This window comes from Pipistrellus kuhlii, unplaced genomic scaffold (genome assembly GCF_014108245.1).
Source record: "Pipistrellus kuhlii isolate mPipKuh1 unplaced genomic scaffold, mPipKuh1.p scaffold_m20_p_11, whole genome shotgun sequence".
In the NCBI taxonomy this organism is placed as follows: Eukaryota; Metazoa; Chordata; class Mammalia; order Chiroptera; family Vespertilionidae; genus Pipistrellus; species Pipistrellus kuhlii.
Window position 1 is genome coordinate 52328139 of NW_023425416.1, and position 16177 is coordinate 52344315.

Here is a 16177-nt window from a genome sequence, read left to right on the forward strand (position 1 = left end):
GGGGAGAGGGTCGGAGAGCGGGCAGCTAGACCCATGGTGCCCTGGGAGCCGGGCTGCACCCCATCGGCCCTGCTGTGCAGTTATGGCGGGACGGGGAGGGTCTGAAGCAGGGGGCGGGGAGAGCCATGGGTGGAAGTTCTAAGCAAGACCCACTGCCCTGGGCCCACCGCTCGCGGGCTCAGCCAGCCTGGAGGGTGGCCTCTCTCCCCGGCCCCAGCACAGCAGGCCCACAGCACTCACCCTAAAGAGCAGTCTGGGTGCCCCAGGGCCCCGAGGGAGGGACTCCCGCCCTGACCTCTCTGCCTCCTTAGGGCTCCCCTGGGGCAGATGGGGCTCCAGGCAGCCCTGGCCGCCCTGGCACTCCTGGACCGCCTGGCCCCAAGGTGAGTGAGCCTTGCCCGCAGGGCGGGGCACATAGGGGCGGGGGCGCGGGGCGGGACGTGGGGCGGGGCACATAGGGGCGGGGCACATAGGGGCGGGGGCACGGGGCAGGACGTGGGGCGGGGCACATAGGGGCGGGGGCACATAGGGGCGGGGGCGCGTGGTGGGGCACATAGGGATGGGGGCGTGGGGCAGGGCGTGGGGCAGGGCACATAGGGGCGGGGGCGCGGGGCGGGGCACAGGGGCGGGGGGGGGGCGCGGGGGGGGGCACATAGGGGCGGGGGCGCGGGGGGGGGTGCTGGGCGGGGATGCCCTGACTCTGGCCTCCTTTCCAGGGCTCCCCAGGGGCATCCGGCCCTCGTGGATATCCGGTGAGCCGTGGTCCCTCCCCTGCTCGCCCAGCATCTTCCCGGCCCTTTGGGCAGCGCGGGGACCAGGGGCGAGGGGTGGGGGTGGGGGGCCGTGGGGGCCCACCGGGGACTCCCCTGAGATCAAGCATCACCCTTTGCCTGCTTTGTCCTCAGGGAGAGCAAGGACCTCGAGGCCCAAAGGGGGAGCCGGTAAGTGAAGAGGAGGAGGCAGGCTCTAAGGCACCCTAAGGACTAGTGGGGGCACTTCCAGGGGCTCCTCCTCCCCCCCGCAAAGCTCCTGTGCCCAGAATTGCACCCAGGATCCTGCCGCTCTCTGTCCCTGCAGGGAGAGCCCGGCCGGGTGTCGGGGGGAGATGGCCCAGGCCTTCCGGGGCCTCCGGTGAGTTCTCCGGACCTCCCGACCTGAGGGCAGCGAGATGGGGGTGCCCACAGGAGGCAGGCGGATAGGTCTGGGGGTGCTTTACACGCTGTCTCCTCCATCAGGGCCCTCCCGGATCTCCGGGCCCATCGGGGGACCCAGGACTCCGGGGTCTCCCAGGACTTCCTGGGACAGCTGTGAAGGTGACAGCATGACCCCCATGGCCAGTGACCCAGCGACCTGGTGATGCCCTTTGAACCCGCCGGGTCGTTCTGAGCCCGGTGAACCCTGACTCCCCCCACGGGCCCTCAGTTGCCCGTGACCTTCGTCAGTCATCCCGTGGGGCCCCGTGACCCTCCTCCTCCTGTGTGCTGGGGCGTGGAGGGTGGCCCAGGGTCACGAGGTCACCACTTGTCTTCCAGGGTGACAAAGGCGACCGTGGGGAGCGGGTAAGCGAGGGGCCAGGCGGGCAGGGGTGGCTCGGAGCCTGGGTCCCCGTGACCGTCCCCTGACCTGCTATTCCCACCAGGGCCCCCCTGGACCCGGCGAGGGCGGCCCTGCGGCCGGGGACCCCGGGCTGCCGGTAAGGCCGGGCCACGCCCGGCTGGGCGGAGGGGCTGGGGTGCCGCTGGGCCAGGGCGGGTGCCGGCCTCACGGCTGGGGCCTCACATTTCTGATCCCTCCTCCCAGGGTCTTCCCGGGAGCCCCGGACCCCAGGGCCCCACAGGCGCCCCTGGGGAGAAAGGACAGAAGGTAGGACCCTGATCTCGGGGTGCCCGGCGGGGGCAGGGCCTGGGCGCCGGGAGCAGCTCGTCCACCCCCCGTTTCTCCTTCAGGGGGACTGTGAGGACGGAGCCCCAGGCCTCCCAGGACCACCTGGGCTCCCGGTGAGTGGGGGGCACGGCCCCAGCCCCAACCCTCAGCCCTCAGCCCCTGCGCCGCCCTCTGCCCCAGCCTCACCCCTGAACCCCTTCCAGGGCCTGCAGGGACCGCCCGGAGACGCCGGCCCCCGAGTGAGTGCGTTTCAGACCCTTGGGGACCCCCCTAGGAGGGGGTGTTAGGGCTGTGGGCTCAGAGTCCAGGTGGGCGGCGTTGGAACATCAAGGCCCCTCTCCTGTCCGTCCTCAGGGTGACCGGGGGCTGCCAGGGGCTGTGGGTGAGATCGGAGAGAAGGTAAGTCAGCCCGGGGGCTCTCAGGGCCTGGGGGCGGGGGGTGTGGGGGTGTATGGGGCCAGGCTCCACTCTGACCCATTCTGTTCCGTCAGGGCCAACGTGGACCCCCTGGCCCAATGGGACCCCAGGTGAGCCCTGCCCCATGCTAGTGCCCGGTGACCCTCCCGGTCTCACCTCCCACCCTTGAGCCCCTGCCCTGCCCCCTGACCCCCTCACGTGCTGGGGGAGGGACTGGCCTCAGCCCCAGGGACCTGCTTAGCTCTGACCTTGACTTCCAGCGAGCGACCTGGCCGAGTTTGACCCCTGCAGGCCTACAGCCTGGTCTGACCTGACCTCTGCAGCTCCTCTCCCCCTCCAGCCCTGGTTTGCCATTGCCACAACTGCCCGTCCCCACCCCGACCAGCATTTCTCCCCTCTTCCCCAGGGGCTGCCGGGAGTCGCCGGGCACCCGGGCGCGGAGGGCCCCGAGGTGAGGGGGACGGTGGTGGGAGCGGTGCGGGCCTCCCGGCCCCTCCCCCCCGGGCTCACGCTGTCTCCACGCCCAGGGCCCACCAGGACCCACTGGCCGCCGCGGAGAGAAGGTGGGTCGTGGCTGGCAGCTTGTCCCACCCCGACCCCCGTAGCAGGGACTGGGCAGCGAGACACGGGGGCCTTGGGTTTCTCGGGGGTCTGTCCCATCTCTGCCTCTGTCCCTTCTCCGCAGGGAGAGCCCGGCCGCCCGGGGGACCCTGCCTCGGTGAGTGAGGGGGGCTTGAGCTGGGGAGCTCCTCGCGCAGGAGACGGACCTGCCAGCCAGGGACCCGGGACCCCGGGGAGGCGCAGGCCGAGGCTGACTCTCCTGCTATGAAGTGCCTCCGCCCTTGGCTGGGACCCTGTGACCCGTGTCCCCGTGACCGCCATGCTGGTCATGAGCTCCCAGCAGTGACTCAGCTCGGGCACATGAGCTCCGGGGGCCCGGCCAGGACCCCATCCCCACACAAGGCCGTGGTTCGGGCCAGCAAGCTGTCTGTCCTGTTTGTTTGCAGGGACCTGATGGCGGGGGAGTCAAAGGAGAGAAGGTGAGGCTGGGGAAAGGCAGGGAGGCTGTCACAGGGCAGAGGTCAAGGTCACAGGGAGGCCCGGAGGCCGTGAGGCTGTGCCGTGATTGCTGGTGGTCTCTGTCCCTCCAGGGAGAAGCGGGGCCCAGAGGAGCTGCGGGAGCCAAGGGGGAGCCGGTGAGTGAGGGCGTGCGGGCAGGAGGGGGATGGGGGCTGAAGGCTCGAACCCCGACTTCTCATTCTTCCACCCCCAGGGCCCTCCTGGCCTCGCTCTTCCTGGAGACCCAGGCCCCAAGGGCGACCCTGGGAGCCGGGTGAGTCCTGTGGGGGAGGGGCCGGCGGGTGGGGGAGGGGCCAGCGGATGGAGGTGTCTGGGAGACCAGCTGAGTCCTGTGGGCCCCCCCCCCCCCCGCTGTGTCCGCAGGGCCCCATCGGCCTCACCGGCAGAGCGGGACCCCCGGTGAGTGCCTGTGACCTGGGTGAGGCCGGGGCGGGGGGTTCCCCTCCCGGGGCCGGCCCCGCACGCAGCCCATTCTTGCCCCCTCCCCAGGGTGACTCAGGGGCTCCTGGAGAGAAGGGCGACCCTGGGCGGCCCGGGCCCCCAGGACCTGTCGGCCCCCGAGGAAGAGACGTAAGGGGGCCATGGGGTGTCCCGGATGGGGAGTCCCGGATTGGGAGTCCGGGGTTGGGAGTCCCGGATGGGGAGTCTGAGATTGGGAATACCGGATGGGGAGTCCGGGATGGGGGGTCCGGGATGTGGGGTTCGGGATTCGGGGTCCGGGATGGGGGGTCCGGGATGGGGGGTCCGGGATGGGCGGTGTCGGGATGGGGGGTCCGGGATGGGGGGTGTCGGGATGGGGGGTCCGGGATGGGGGGTCCGGGATGGGGAGTCCGGGATTGGGGGTCCCGGATGGGGGGTCCAGGATGGGGGGTCCGGGATGGGGGGTCCCGGATGGGGAGTCCCGGATTGGGAGTCCCGGATGGGGAGTCCCGGATTGGGAGTCCGGGATGGGGGGTCCTGGATTGGGGGTCCGGGATGGGGGATCCGGGATGGGGAGTCTGGGATGGGGGGTCCTGGATTGGGGGTCCGGGATTGGGGGTCCGGGATGGGAGGTCCTGGATTGGGGGTCCAGGATGGGGGGTCCCGGATGGGGGGTGTCGGGATGGGAGGTCCTGGATTGGGGGTCCGGGATGGGGGTCCCGGCGTGTTGGGGTCTTGGGACCCGGCTGACTCATGTCTCACAGGGCGAAGCTGGCGAGAAAGGCGACGAGGGCCCCCCGGTGAGACCCCCTGCCTGTGGGGTCTTCCCCTTTACCTTTGAACTGGGACCCCTGGGCTGGGACCTCCCCAGGGCATCCGTCCCCCCCTCCCCTGACCTGCCGGTGTGCCCAGTGCCCAGGCCCCGAGCTGGTCAGCCTCGCTCACCACCCCGTGGGCTTTCTCTCCCCAGGGGGACCCGGGTCTGCCCGGAAAAGCTGGCGAGCGTGGCCTGCGGGTGAGGCATGGCAGGAGGCGGGCGGGGCGGCCGGTGGAGGGCGAGTGGCGGGAACCACGGGGAGAGAAGGGACCCTGCGGGCGGCGGGCGGTGACGGCAATCCCTGGCTGGCTTTTGGGGTGACGGGGAACCTGGGACAGCAGAGGGGGCTGGGGGCCCTGAGAAGTGCCGGGAGGCTCGGCTCTGACCGCCGTCTTCCCCAGGGGCCACTGGGAGCTCGGGGGCCTGTGGGTGAGAAGGGAGACCAGGGAGATCCCGGAGAGGACGGACGGAACGTAAGTCCTCACCCCTGACCCCGGCCTCTGACCTCAGCTTCCAGCCCCAGCCATCCAGATCCCAAGCCCTGGTCCTGCCACCCCAGCCTTGAAATGCTGCCCCTCACAAGCCTCACTTCCTGTGAGCCCCTTGTCATGACCCCCAAAGGCCACCGGGGCCCCCTGAGTCCTTGGGGTGCTCCCAAGGCTCCCTGAAACGGAACTGCTGCATAAACTTGGCCTCTGACCCTGCAGGGCAGCCCTGGCCCCTCTGGGCCCAAAGGGGACCGCGGGGAGCCGGTGAGTCCTCGGGGTTCTGGGCCCGGGGAGGCGGGGGGGTGCTGGTGCTGGAGGTTTCTAGTCTCCATCTGGTCAGCAGCGGCCACATAGGCGGCTGGAGGTCAAGGTGGAGAGCTGAGGGTCCTCCAGGCCTGCCCGGCCCTCTGGGTTGGCCCTGGCTGGCTGCGGAGCCTCTGGGAGGGCAGACCTGAGCCAGGCCTGGGGCTCCGGGCTCCGGGTGACCGCGATTTCCTCTCTAGGGCCCCCCAGGACCCCCGGGACGGCTGGTAAGGGTTGAGCTAGGTCTGGTCCTCTGGCCCCTCGCTGTGTCCCCTCCTCCCTCCACTGACGCCCCCGCCCCAGTGCCCTCGGCACCTTCACTGACCCGCAGCCCTCCGCGGCCCCCTCTGCCCGCCGCCGCTTTTCCGTTTGAACCCCTCCCTGCCGTTCCCCCGCAGGTGGACTCGGGGCCCGGAGCCAGAGAGAAGGTACCGGGTCTGTGGGTGGCCTGAGGCGGGGCACCGGGCCTCCCGGGACCCAGGCCTCTCTGCCGCGCGTGCCCGTGGCTCAGCCTGTGCCGCCCACGTCCGTCTCTGCCGCAGGGAGAGCCGGGCGACCGGGGACAGGAAGGACCTCCGGGACCCAAGGGCGACCCCGGGCCCCCCGGAGCCCCCGGGGAGAGGGTGAGTGGGGCTGGCGGGGGGAGGGGGGGGTAGGGCCTGGGAAGCCGGCGCTGACTTCTCCTTGCCTGGTCCTCAGGGTGTCGCCGGACTGCGGGGGGCCCCGGGCCCACAGGTGAGTGATGTGCGCGATCCCGTACAACTTCTAAAACAATTGTATCGAGTTCAGAGAGGAAGGGAGAGGGAGAGAGAGAAGCATCTGTGACGAGAGGGAATCGTGGGTCGGCTGCCTCCTACACGCCCCTCACTGGGCATCGAGCCCGCAGCCCGGGCCGTGCCCCGAGGGGGACCGCACCAGCGACCTGGGGTTCTGGGTTGCTGCCCAGCCCCTGGGCCACGCCGGCCGGGCCCTGCGCCCCGTGGCTCTCCCCGTCACTGACCTTGTTCCGCCAGGGGGACCCAGGAGCTCGCGGCCTCGCAGGAGACAAGGTGAGACTCAGGAGGCGGAGGTGCTGGCTGTGGCTGGGCTCCGCCCGGGAGGCCTCTTACCGCTCGGTTCTCCCCAGGGCGACCGAGGCCCCCCTGGCCTGGATGGCCGCAACGGGCTGGATGGGAAGCCAGGAGCCACTGGGCCCCCTGGGCTGCACGTGAGTCGTGGGGGTCCCCGCCCCGCCCCGCGCCCCTGAGTGGCCCCGGCCTCGCGGGGTCTTCTTGGCATGGGTGTGCTCCGGGCGGGCCATGTGCGCCTCCTAGGGCCTGCCGGGGGGGGGGGTGCTCTACCCTCAGGCCGTGGGCCCATAATGACCACTGTGGGCTCCCTGACCGTGGTCTCTCCTCAGGGTGCTCCGGGCAAAGCTGGGGACCCAGGGAGAGACGTAAGTAAGGGGAGGCATCAGGCGGGGGCAGGGTTCAGCCATCACCAGTGTCCATCTGGGGGAAGGAGGTGGTCACATCCTGTCCTGAGGGGGGGGTCCCGTCCTAGCAGATGTTAGCCGAGCCCCACCTTCTGGCCTCTGCCTCAGGGATCTCAGTGGCACTCCCAGCTCCGGGCTCTCTACACTGGAGGAGCATCTTTTTAAAAATATGTGTTTATTGGTTCAGAGAGGAAGGGAGAGGAGAGAGAAACCTCCATGATGAGAGAATCGTGAACCGGCTGCCTCCTGCACAGCCCCCCACTGGGGATGGAGCCTGCAACCGGGACACGTGCCCGTGGCTGGGAACCAAACCGTGACCCCTGGTCACAGGTCAGCTCTGAGGTCACAGGTCACGCTCGGCCCCTGCCAGGCTGGAGGAGATCCTAATGGGGTCCTCCCAGCCCGCGGGCGCCAGGGATTCTGTGTCCCCTCCGTCCTACAAAGGCTTTTTCCAGGGGCTTCCGGGCCTCCGAGGAGACCAGGGACCTCCCGGCCCCGCCGGCCCCCCTGGAGCGCCGGTGAGTCTTGGTTTCCTGGTGCCCTCTGCCCCCCGACCGCCCGCACCCCAACTCTGACCTCCGGCCAATGATCTCTTCCTGCAGGGAAAGCCGGGCGAGGACGGCAGGCCGGGCCTGAACGGGAAAAACGTGAGTGTCCGGGCAACGGCGAACCTGCCGAGGAGCACACGCACACAGCCCGGGTGCAGACAGGGAGTACACACGCAGACCACCTGCACACGCACACACACAGGACACACAGACCACCTGCACATGTGCACACACAGGACACACAGACCACCTGCACATGCGCACACACGGGACACACAGACCACCTGCACACACACACACACGACACGCAAACCACCTGCACACACACACGGGACACAGGCAGGGCTGCAGACACAGAGGCACACACAGACCACCTGCACACGCACACACACTGGACACACAGGCCACCTGCACGCACACACACACACACACACGGGACACGCAGGCCACCTGCACACGCACACAGACTGGGGTGCAGGCACAGAGGCACACACACACACACACACACGACACGCAGACCACCTGCACATGCACATGTGGTATGTGCGCCACCGACTGAAATGAGGTGCCTAAGAGTTTCAGAGAAGTCACAGACACTTCTCCAGCCCCAGGGACGTACAGACACGTGTTCACCCAGTGCGTGCGGCACAAGCCCCGTCCACACACACCGACCCAGTGTCGCCCACGGGACACGCAGACCCATGCACAAGCACACGTGCTGACACAGAGACCCAGGATATGTGTAGAAGCCAGAGACAGGAGCACGTGTGTTGTAAGTGTGGAGCCAGCAGACCTGCACAGGCACACCGCTCCCACGGATGGCCAGGCCACAGGCCACGCTCCAGGACTACGGGGGGTGGGGGCCGTGGCACAGAGGGCCGCTGGCAGCTGCCCAGAGGGTCAGACGCTGGGAATGTCTGGCTGAGTCGTCGTCTGTCCGCAGGGAGAAGCGGGGGACCCCGGAGAAGACGGGAGGAAGGTAAGGCCCTGCCCCTGGGCTTCGCTGGGCCGGAGCCGGCCGGTGGCTGCAGCGCCCTGTCTTCCTTCCACAGGGGGAGAAGGGAGACTCAGGCGCCCCTGGGAGAGAAGTGAGTGCGATCTTCCTCAGCCCCTGACCCTGCCCTGCCCCTGCCCCGGGGATCCCGCTCCGGCTCTGGGACCTCAGGGCTGACGCCGGTGCCTCCTCCCCAGGGTCACGAGGGCCCCAAGGGCGACCGCGGAGCCCCTGGCAGCCCTGGCCTCCCCGGCCCCCCGGGCCTCCCCGGGCAGGTGGGCCCGCCCGGCCAGGTGAGTGTCAGGGCCGGCGAGGACGTGGGCGCAGCCGCGGCCCCGTGTGACCCCGTGTGACCCCGTGCTCTCACCTCCCAGGGTTTCCCCGGCGTCGCAGGCAGCCCGGGCCCCAAGGTGAGTGTACGTGCTGGGCGGGAGGGGGGGGGGTCCCGGGCTGGCCTCCCCACCTGATGGTTTTCGTGCTCAGGGTGACCGGGGGGACACCGGATCCAAAGGCGAGCAGGTGAGGCCCCCCTTCCCGCCCGGTGGCCACAGGCCCCACACGTGCGCACACGCCCCCACACGTGCGCACGCGGCCCCACGCGGCCCAGCAGCCTGTCTCTGCCCCAGGGCCTCCCGGGAGAGCGCGGCCTGAGAGGAGAGCCAGGGAGTGGGCCGGTGAGTGGCGGGGCCTCCCTGTCGCCCCTGCGCGAGGTCCCACACGGTCTGTCCGCTTGCTCGGCCCGTCCTGCTGGGATTGCTGTATCCTCCCTACCCCCCCACCCCCATCATCCCCCGGAACCTGGGGCCACGCCTGGCGGGCTTCCAGGGTCCTGCACCCTCCACGGGGCTGAGTCCCTGTGAAAGGCGGGGGGCGGGCGTGGAGGGGGGGGGTGGAGGGGGCATGGGGGCTGGGGGGGGGGCATGGAGGCCGGGGTCAGGCATGGAGGCCGGGGGGGCATGGAGGCCAGGGGGGCATGGAGGGGGGACATGGAGGGGCATGGAGGCCAGGGGTCGGGCATGGAGGGGGGACATAGAGGGGCGGGCATGGAGGGGGGCATGGAGGGGCGGGCATGGAGGCTAGGGGGGCATGGAGGCCGGGGGGGGCAGGCATGAAGGCCAGGAGCGGGCATGGAGGCCGGCGGGGGTGGGCATGGAGGCTAGGGGGGCATGGAGGGAGGGCCAGGGCTGTCCCCTTCCGGCAGTCCCTCACCAGCTGTGTTTCCAGAACGTGGAGCGGCTGCTGGAAAACATCGGGATCAAGGTAGGTGGTTTGGGGTCTGGGGGGGTGCAATGGGCTAAGTACGCCCACGGGGCGGCCGGCCTGGCTGCAGCCATGCCCTGCCCTCTGCTCCCTGTCAGACCTCAGCCCTGCGGGACATGGTGGAGACCTGGCAGGGGGGCGCCAGCGGCTTCCTGCCCGGGCCTGAGAGGCGCGGCCCCAAGGGGGACCCCGGCGAGCCGGGCCCTGCGGGCAAGCAGGTGCGTGCGGGCTGCCCAGGGCACGGGGGGGGGGCGGGGGGTGGTGCAGGGCCGCACGGCCACCAGCACTCACGCCTCTCTCCGCCAGGGCCCCATCGGCTTCTCCGGAGACCGCGGGCCCAAGGGAGACCGTGGAGACCCCGGCCCTCAGGGGCCGCCCGGCCTGGCCCTCGGGGAGAGGGGCGCCCCGGGCCCTCCCGGCCTGGCTGGGGAGCCTGGGAAGCCGGGCATTCCCGGGCTCCCGGGCTCGGCTGGGGCTGCGGGGGAGGCAGGAAGGCCAGGAGAACGGGTGAGCCTGGGGGTGCCGGGAACCAGGGAAGGGGGGAGGGAGCCAGACTCCCCACAAACACACCCACCCCACCATGTGCACTTCAGGGAGAACGGGGAGAGAAAGGCGAACGTGGAGAGCAGGTGAGCTGGGGGGGGGTCTCTCAGGGGGAGAGGGGGCCCCCGAGAGGCCTCACAGGGCAGCCACCCACTCTCTCTCTCCCCTGCAGGGCAGAGCCGGCCCCCCGGGCCTCCCCGGACCCCCCGGACCGCCCGGTGACAAGGTGACCGCCTGCTCTGCCCTAGGCCTGCGGCTTCTGCCGCTCAGAAGCCACCCTTGTGGAGGCCCAGCAACTCCACGTGGTGTCTCTGACCCGTGACCTCTGGCCCCTCCATGCCCCCATGACAGACCACCCTCCCTCTGACCTTGTGCTCACAGGTGGACGTGGACAAGCCAGGTCCTGGGCCCTCGGGGGAGCAAGGACCCCCCGGACCCAAGGGCGCGAAGGTGGGTGTGGGGGGTCAGCCGGGGGCCAGCCTCCCGCCTGGGCGCCAGGGCCTGGCCTGACATGTGTCCTCACAGGGGGAGCCAGGCAGTGACGGCGACCGCGGCCCCAAAGGAGACAGGGTGAGCCCTCCCCTCCCTTCCCCTTCTCCCCTCCCCTTCTCCCCTCCTTTGTGGGCCTGCTGGGCAGGTGGGGTGTGGGCACCCAGCAGGGCAGTGACAGCTCCTCCTCTGCAGGGGGCGCCGGGCGTCAAGGGCGAGCAGGGGGAGCCTGGACAGAGGGGCCTGGGCGGCCTCCCGGTGAGTCCTGACAGCGCCAGTGTCTGCAGCTCCTGGGACACTTGGGGGAGCGGGGGGGGGAGGGGGGGGACAGCGGGCCTGAACCCCCTCTCTGCAGGGTCTGCCCGGAGAGCGCGGTGTGGCTGGGCCCGAAGGAAAGCCGGTGAGTGGAGGCAGGAAGCTGGCCGGCGCTGCTGGCTGCTGGGCACCCGCTCCCGGGCTCGGGGCGGGGGGTGGGGGATGGGGGGTGTCTGTGCCTGGGTGTGGGTGTGGGTGCGGATGCAGGATTTGTGTATGTGGGGGGGGGGGTCGTGTGTGCACGTATGTGCTGTCTGCGGAGCAGCCTGTGGGCAGGGTGACCTGTGCTGGGGTGGAGGCTGATGGAGGCTCAGCACCCCCTTCTCTCTCCAGGGACTGCAAGGCCCCAGGGGGGCCCCTGGCCCAGCCGTGAGTACCCAGAATCCCCTTCCCCGCCCCTCCTGCCCAGCCCCACAGCGGGCAGCGGCCTCACCGACCCTCTCCCCACCAGGGTGGCCACGGAGACCCCGGACCGCCCGGGGCCCCGGTGAGTGACAGGGGGCTCTGCCCGCAGGGGCGGGACAGGGCAGGCCCACGGAGAAGCAGACCTTGTCTGTGTTCATCCCTGAGCCCAGGTGGGTGGCTCTGACCTCTGACCCCTGACCCCTTCCCCTCGGCACCTCTCTCCAGGGTCTCGCTGGCCCCGCGGGACCGCAGGGACCGTCCGGGCTGAAGGTGAGGGAGGCGTGGGGGAGGTGTGGGGGTGTGGTGGGAGGAGGGGGTGTGGTGGGAGGAGGGGGCGAGCCGCCTGCGCCCCTGGCGGCCGCCTGCTACTGCGTGTGTGTGTGTGGGGGGGGGGGGGGGGGCCGGGCCTGTCCGCTCACGCCCCGTCTTCGCAGGGGGAGCCGGGAGAGACAGGCCCGCCCGGACGGGTGAGTAGCCAGACCGTGGCCGGAGTCACAGGGAGGGGCGGGGGGCGACGGGGAGGGGGGTCACGCGCTGACTTCTCTCCCCCAGGGCCTGGCTGGACCTCCTGGACCCGTGGGCCTCCCCGGGCCGCCCGGCGCCTCCGGCCTGGTGGTGAGTGAGCCCGCCCGGTCCCCGTCCCCGTCCCCGTCCCCGTCCCTGCCCGCGCGTCCCCTCACACTTCTCTCCCGCAGGGGCCGCAGGGGCCGCCCGGGCTGCCGGGACAAGTGGTGAGTCCGAGGTCGGGCTGGGCTCCGGTCGGTGGGGGCCGGGGCGGCCCTGACAGCGCCCTTCCTCCAGGGGGAGACGGGGAAGCCGGGAGCCCCCGGGCGTGACGGAGCCGGCGGCAAAGACGGAGACCGAGGAGCCCCGGGAGTGCCGGTGTGTCCTGGCGGGCTCCCAGGAGGGGGAGGAGGGGAGGAGGAGCGGAAGGGAGGAGGGAGGAGGAGGACGAGGAGGAGGAGGAGGAGGGGAAGGAGGGGGAGGCACTGAGCTCCTCACTGTTCTGCCACAGGGGTCGCCCGGCCTGCCCGGCCCTGTCGGGCCTAAAGGAGAACCTGGACCCATGGGGACCCCCGGACAGGTGACCTTGGACCCCCAGCTTGGTTGGCAGGGCCGCCGGGGGCAGAGTGGGGGCCGCGGCAGGAGGTGTGGGAGCTCACTGGCCTTCCCCGCAGGCTGTGGCCGGGCCCCCTGGCGCGAAGGGGGAGAAGGTGAGTGTGGGGGCGCCCGGGAAGTGGGGCGCGGGGCGGCCCGATCCCCGCTGAGCCCTCTCCCCACAGGGAGCCCCCGGAGGCCTTGCCCGCGACCTGGTGGGAGAGCCGGTGAGTATGGCACCGCCCGCCCGCCCACAGCCCCGTGCCCTTGGACCCGGCGCCCTAGCACCACCTTTGACCCGCCACCTCCTGCTGCCCCGCAGGGAGCCAAGGGGGACCGTGGACTGCCCGGGCCGCGGGGAGAGAAGGTGAGGCCGGGCCAGGCTGCGCCCCGGGCGGGGAGGGGGCGGCAGACCCTCACCCCGTTTCTGCGCAGGGAGAAGCCGGCCGCGCGGGGGAGCCTGGAGACCCGGGGGAAGATGTGAGTCTGGCCCGGCGCCCGGGGGGTGGGGGTGCCATCGCACACGGGCCCGGGTCTGCTGGCCTGAGCCCACGCCCAGGCCCGGCGGTTCACGCTCCGGACCGCACGGCCCAGGCCCTGACCCTCCCGGGCTCGGACGGCAGAGCGTGGCCCTCCCCGCCCGGCGGTGCTGCGTGTGCCCGGCGGTGTCTGTGGACTGACGTGTCCGAGCTCCACACATCACGCTCACGTCCATGGCCCACTTGTCTGTGGTCACCTCAGCCCCCCGGAGTCCCTGATCCCCTCTGAGCCCCCACCAGCCATTCCGTGTCACACGCCTGCGTCCCCGGTGCCCGTGTCACACGCCTGCGTCCCCGGTGCCCGTGTCACACGCCTGCGTCCCCGGTGCCCGTGTCACACGCCTACGTCCCCGGTGCCCGTGTCACACGTCTGTGTCCCCGGTGCCCGTGTCACACGCCTGCGTCCCCGGTGCCCGTGTCACACGTCTGTGTCCCCGGTGCCCATGTCACACGCCTGCGTCCCCGGTGCCCGTGTCACACGCCTGCGTCCCCGGTGCCCGTGTCACACGTCTGTGTCCCCGGTGCCCGTGTCACACGCCTGCGTCTCCGGTGCCCGTGTCACACGTCTGTGTCCCCGGTGCCCGCGGTCCCGTCTGCCTCGGCTCCCGGGGACCCTCGCACATGCCCCCTCAGCTGCCTCCTTTGCCTTTTCAGGGCTTCAAAGGAGCCCCGGGACTCAAGGGCCAGAAGGTACGTGCACTCGAAGTGTCCCTGAGGGGGGTCGCACCCTGAGCCGCCCTGCCTAACCATCCCCTTTCCCTCGAAGGGTGACCCAGGAGTCGGGGCGCAGGGCCCCCCTGGGCCAGGCGGTCCTCCGGGTGCGAAGGTGAGCCGCCGCCCCGCCTGGAGGGGAGGCAGAGGGCGGGGCCGGCGGGGGCCGGCGGGGGCCGGAGGGGAGGCAGAGGGCGGGGCCGGCGGGGGCCGGCGGGGGCCGGACCGCTCCTCCCTTGCTCTCCGTGTCCAGGGGGACGTGGGCGCCTCGGGCCCGCCCGGCGCTCCTGGCATCGTTGGCTTCCCCGGGCAGACGGGCCCTCGGGGAGAGGCGGGCCAGCCGGGCCCCGGCGGAGAGCGGGTAAGGGGCCGGGGCGGGCGGCAGAGAGGCGGCCGGCCTGCAGCCCGTGTGTGGGAGGCGGGGGGTGGGGGGACCCAGTCACCTTGCTCCTCGCTCGCTCTCCCTCCCGCAGGGCCTGGCCGGTGCCCCGGGCAGAGAGGGGGCCCCCGGTCCCTCGGGGCCTCCGGGACCACCAGGGCCGGCGGTGAGTGAGGTGCCCGCCGTGTCCGTCCTGAGGACGCCGGTCCGCACGGAGCCTGGGGGGGCTGCGCCACGCTGGGGGGGCTGGGGGCTGGGGGTGCCTCCGAGGGGCCCTGACCCTCACCCCCTCTGCCCACAGGGAGCACCCGGGGCCTCCGGACTCAAAGGAGACAAGGTAGGCAGGACGGTGTGCTGGCTCCCCTGATCCCGTCACCCCACCCACTGACCCCCCCACCCCACTGACCCCCTCCACCCACTGACCCCCCCACCCCACTGACCCCTCCACCCACTGACCCCCCCACCCCACTGACCTGCCATGGCCCCCTGCCTGCCCCCGCCCCCCGATTCCGGGCTCTGACCCTGGTGCCCTCTCACCTGCAGGGGGACCCTGGAGCGGGGCTGCCCGGGGCGCGTGGAGAGCGTGGGGAGCCGGGCCTCCGGGTACGTATCTGCCCGTGGACGCGCCACCCGGGACCCCTTACGGCTCCTCTCTGTACCCCCACGTCTGTACCCCCACATCTGACTGAATACCGTCACCATCCAGGGTGAAGACGGCCACCCCGGCCAGGAGGGACCCCGAGGCCCTGCGGTGGGTCCCAGAAGGCGGGGGGGGGGGGGGGGGGGGAGGGGGGGGTGGACACACACACTCTGTGCCCTGGGGACTCGGCCCCGCCCCCTCCTCCCTCTGCCCCGCCTCCTCTCTGGGCCTTTGTCCCCGCATTTCCCCGGGCTCCCCCCGACCCACCCCCCATGACCTGTGTCCCCCCGGCCGCCCAGCTCACAGGCTTCTCTCTCCCAGGGCCCCCCAGGCAGCCGGGGGGAACGCGGGGAGAAGGTAAGGACTTGGGGAAGGCTGGGGTGGGTGCCTGGAGGTGGGGTGGCCCTGTAAGTCAGGGCTGGGGACCCTCGGTCTGGGGAGACTCACACGCTTACCCCCACAGGGCGACCCTGGAGCCGCGGGGCTGAAGGGTGACCGGGTGAGTGTGGGCCCGGGTGGGGGTGCGGGGGGGACTCGGGGCTCCTGGCGGCTCTGACCGTCCCGAACACGCAGGGCGACGCGGCTGTGGTGCTGGGGCCGCCGGGGCCCCGCGGCGCCAAGGGGGACGCGGTGAGTAGCTGCCCACGTGCAGGCCGGCCTCCCTGGGGGCGGGGCCAGGAGATCCGAGGGTGAGAGACCCCCAGCCCCTGACCCTGACCCTGACCCCGGACCCTGACCCAGGGTGAGCGAGGGCTGCGAGGTGCAGATGGCGAGAAAGGACCTCGGGGAGACACCGGGCTTCCTGGAGAGAAGGTACGGGCAGGAGGGGCTCCCTGGGGTCAGGAGGGTTCCTGGGAGGCGGGGAGGGAGGGGGAGGGGTGGTACACTGGAGGGGGCAGGGAAGGCGGGGAGGGGGAGGGGAGGGGGCTTTCTGGGCCTCAGAGGGGAGTCGGTGGCCACAGTGACCTCTGGGTCAGCGCACAGCTGGGCTGCACAGAGGCTCAAGGGCCTCAATGGAGGTCATGGGGGTGCGGCTCTGGGAACAGGAAAAGGCTTCTTGGGGTCAGGGCCCCCAGGTGGTAGGAGGGTGGGGCACAGCCACGCCAGGGCGGGCAGCGGGGGCAGCAGGGGCAGGTCCCGTCGCCGCTCCGCCTGCGGTGTGACCGTCCGTGTGTGTGTGTGTGTGTGTGTGTGTGTCCCGCAGGGCAGCAGCGGGGAGCCCGGGGACAAGGGCGCGGCCGGGCCGCCCGGAGCTCGCGGACCTGCAGGACCTCAGGCAAGGCTCCCCACCACACTGGCCACACGTGCCCACGCACATACACACGCACGCACACGCATACACACGCACGCACACACATCACACACGGGGCCCG

At 71.7% G+C, this 16177-nt stretch overlaps 2 protein-coding genes across 2 annotated transcripts in view; both read left to right on the top strand.

Moving 5' to 3' along the window:
* Positions 1-8672, top strand: part of COL7A1 (collagen type VII alpha 1 chain) — a 20995-nt gene extending 12323 nt beyond the window's left edge. The window contains 34 exon segments of the mRNA XM_045579643.1: positions 312-383; positions 906-941; positions 1078-1131; positions 1533-1559; positions 1640-1693; positions 1801-1863; positions 1947-1997; positions 2088-2123; positions 2239-2283; positions 2376-2411; positions 2708-2752; positions 2829-2864; positions 2987-3019; positions 3309-3341; positions 3453-3497; positions 3575-3634; positions 3745-3780; positions 3871-3951; positions 4566-4601; positions 4772-4816; positions 5020-5091; positions 5326-5370; positions 5610-5636; positions 5808-5837; positions 5952-6032; positions 6109-6144; positions 6423-6458; positions 6536-6616; positions 6809-6844; positions 7339-7401; positions 7486-7530; positions 8375-8410; positions 8484-8519; positions 8623-8672. Of these exon segments, the coding sequence (XP_045435599.1) occupies positions 312-383; positions 906-941; positions 1078-1131; positions 1533-1559; positions 1640-1693; positions 1801-1863; positions 1947-1997; positions 2088-2123; positions 2239-2283; positions 2376-2411; positions 2708-2752; positions 2829-2864; positions 2987-3019; positions 3309-3341; positions 3453-3497; positions 3575-3634; positions 3745-3780; positions 3871-3951; positions 4566-4601; positions 4772-4816; positions 5020-5091; positions 5326-5370; positions 5610-5636; positions 5808-5837; positions 5952-6032; positions 6109-6144; positions 6423-6458; positions 6536-6616; positions 6809-6844; positions 7339-7401; positions 7486-7519 (1465 nt within the window). The 3' untranslated portion in view covers positions 7520-7530; positions 8375-8410; positions 8484-8519; positions 8623-8672.
* Positions 8250-16086, top strand: LOC123652093 (collagen alpha-1(III) chain-like). The gene is made up of 35 exons (XM_045579644.1): positions 8250-8330; positions 8375-8410; positions 8623-8718; positions 8800-8835; positions 9627-9685; positions 9784-9903; positions 9992-10192; positions 10279-10314; positions 10401-10454; positions 10610-10678; positions 10754-10798; positions 10913-10975; positions 11073-11117; positions 11366-11401; positions 11484-11519; positions 11663-11680; positions 12133-12168; positions 12239-12319; positions 12453-12521; positions 12616-12651; positions 12721-12762; positions 12858-12902; positions 12971-13015; positions 13729-13764; positions 13841-13900; positions 14039-14146; positions 14259-14330; positions 14466-14501; positions 14708-14767; positions 14871-14915; positions 15126-15161; positions 15268-15303; positions 15378-15434; positions 15546-15617; positions 16009-16086. The coding sequence occupies exons 1-32, from the start codon at positions 8250-8252 to the stop codon at positions 15290-15292; spliced, it is 1863 nt and encodes a 620-aa protein (XP_045435600.1). The 3' UTR covers positions 15293-15303; positions 15378-15434; positions 15546-15617; positions 16009-16086.
* Positions 16087-16177: the final 91 nt, after the last annotated feature.

Bases quoted from the DNA above. Each gene is read 5' to 3' on its own strand.
- LOC123652093 (XM_045579644.1), top strand. From the start codon at position 8,250: ATGGCCAGGCCACAGGCCACGCTCCAGGACTACGGGGGGTGGGGGCCG. The intron at 8,411-8,622 runs GTAAGGCCCTGC...CCTCCTCCCCAG, and splicing joins CCGGAGAAGACGGGAGGAAG to GGTCACGAGGGCCCCAAGGG. The intron at 10,976-11,072 runs GTGAGTCCTGAC...CCCTCTCTGCAG, and splicing joins GGGGCCTGGGCGGCCTCCCG to GGTCTGCCCGGAGAGCGCGG.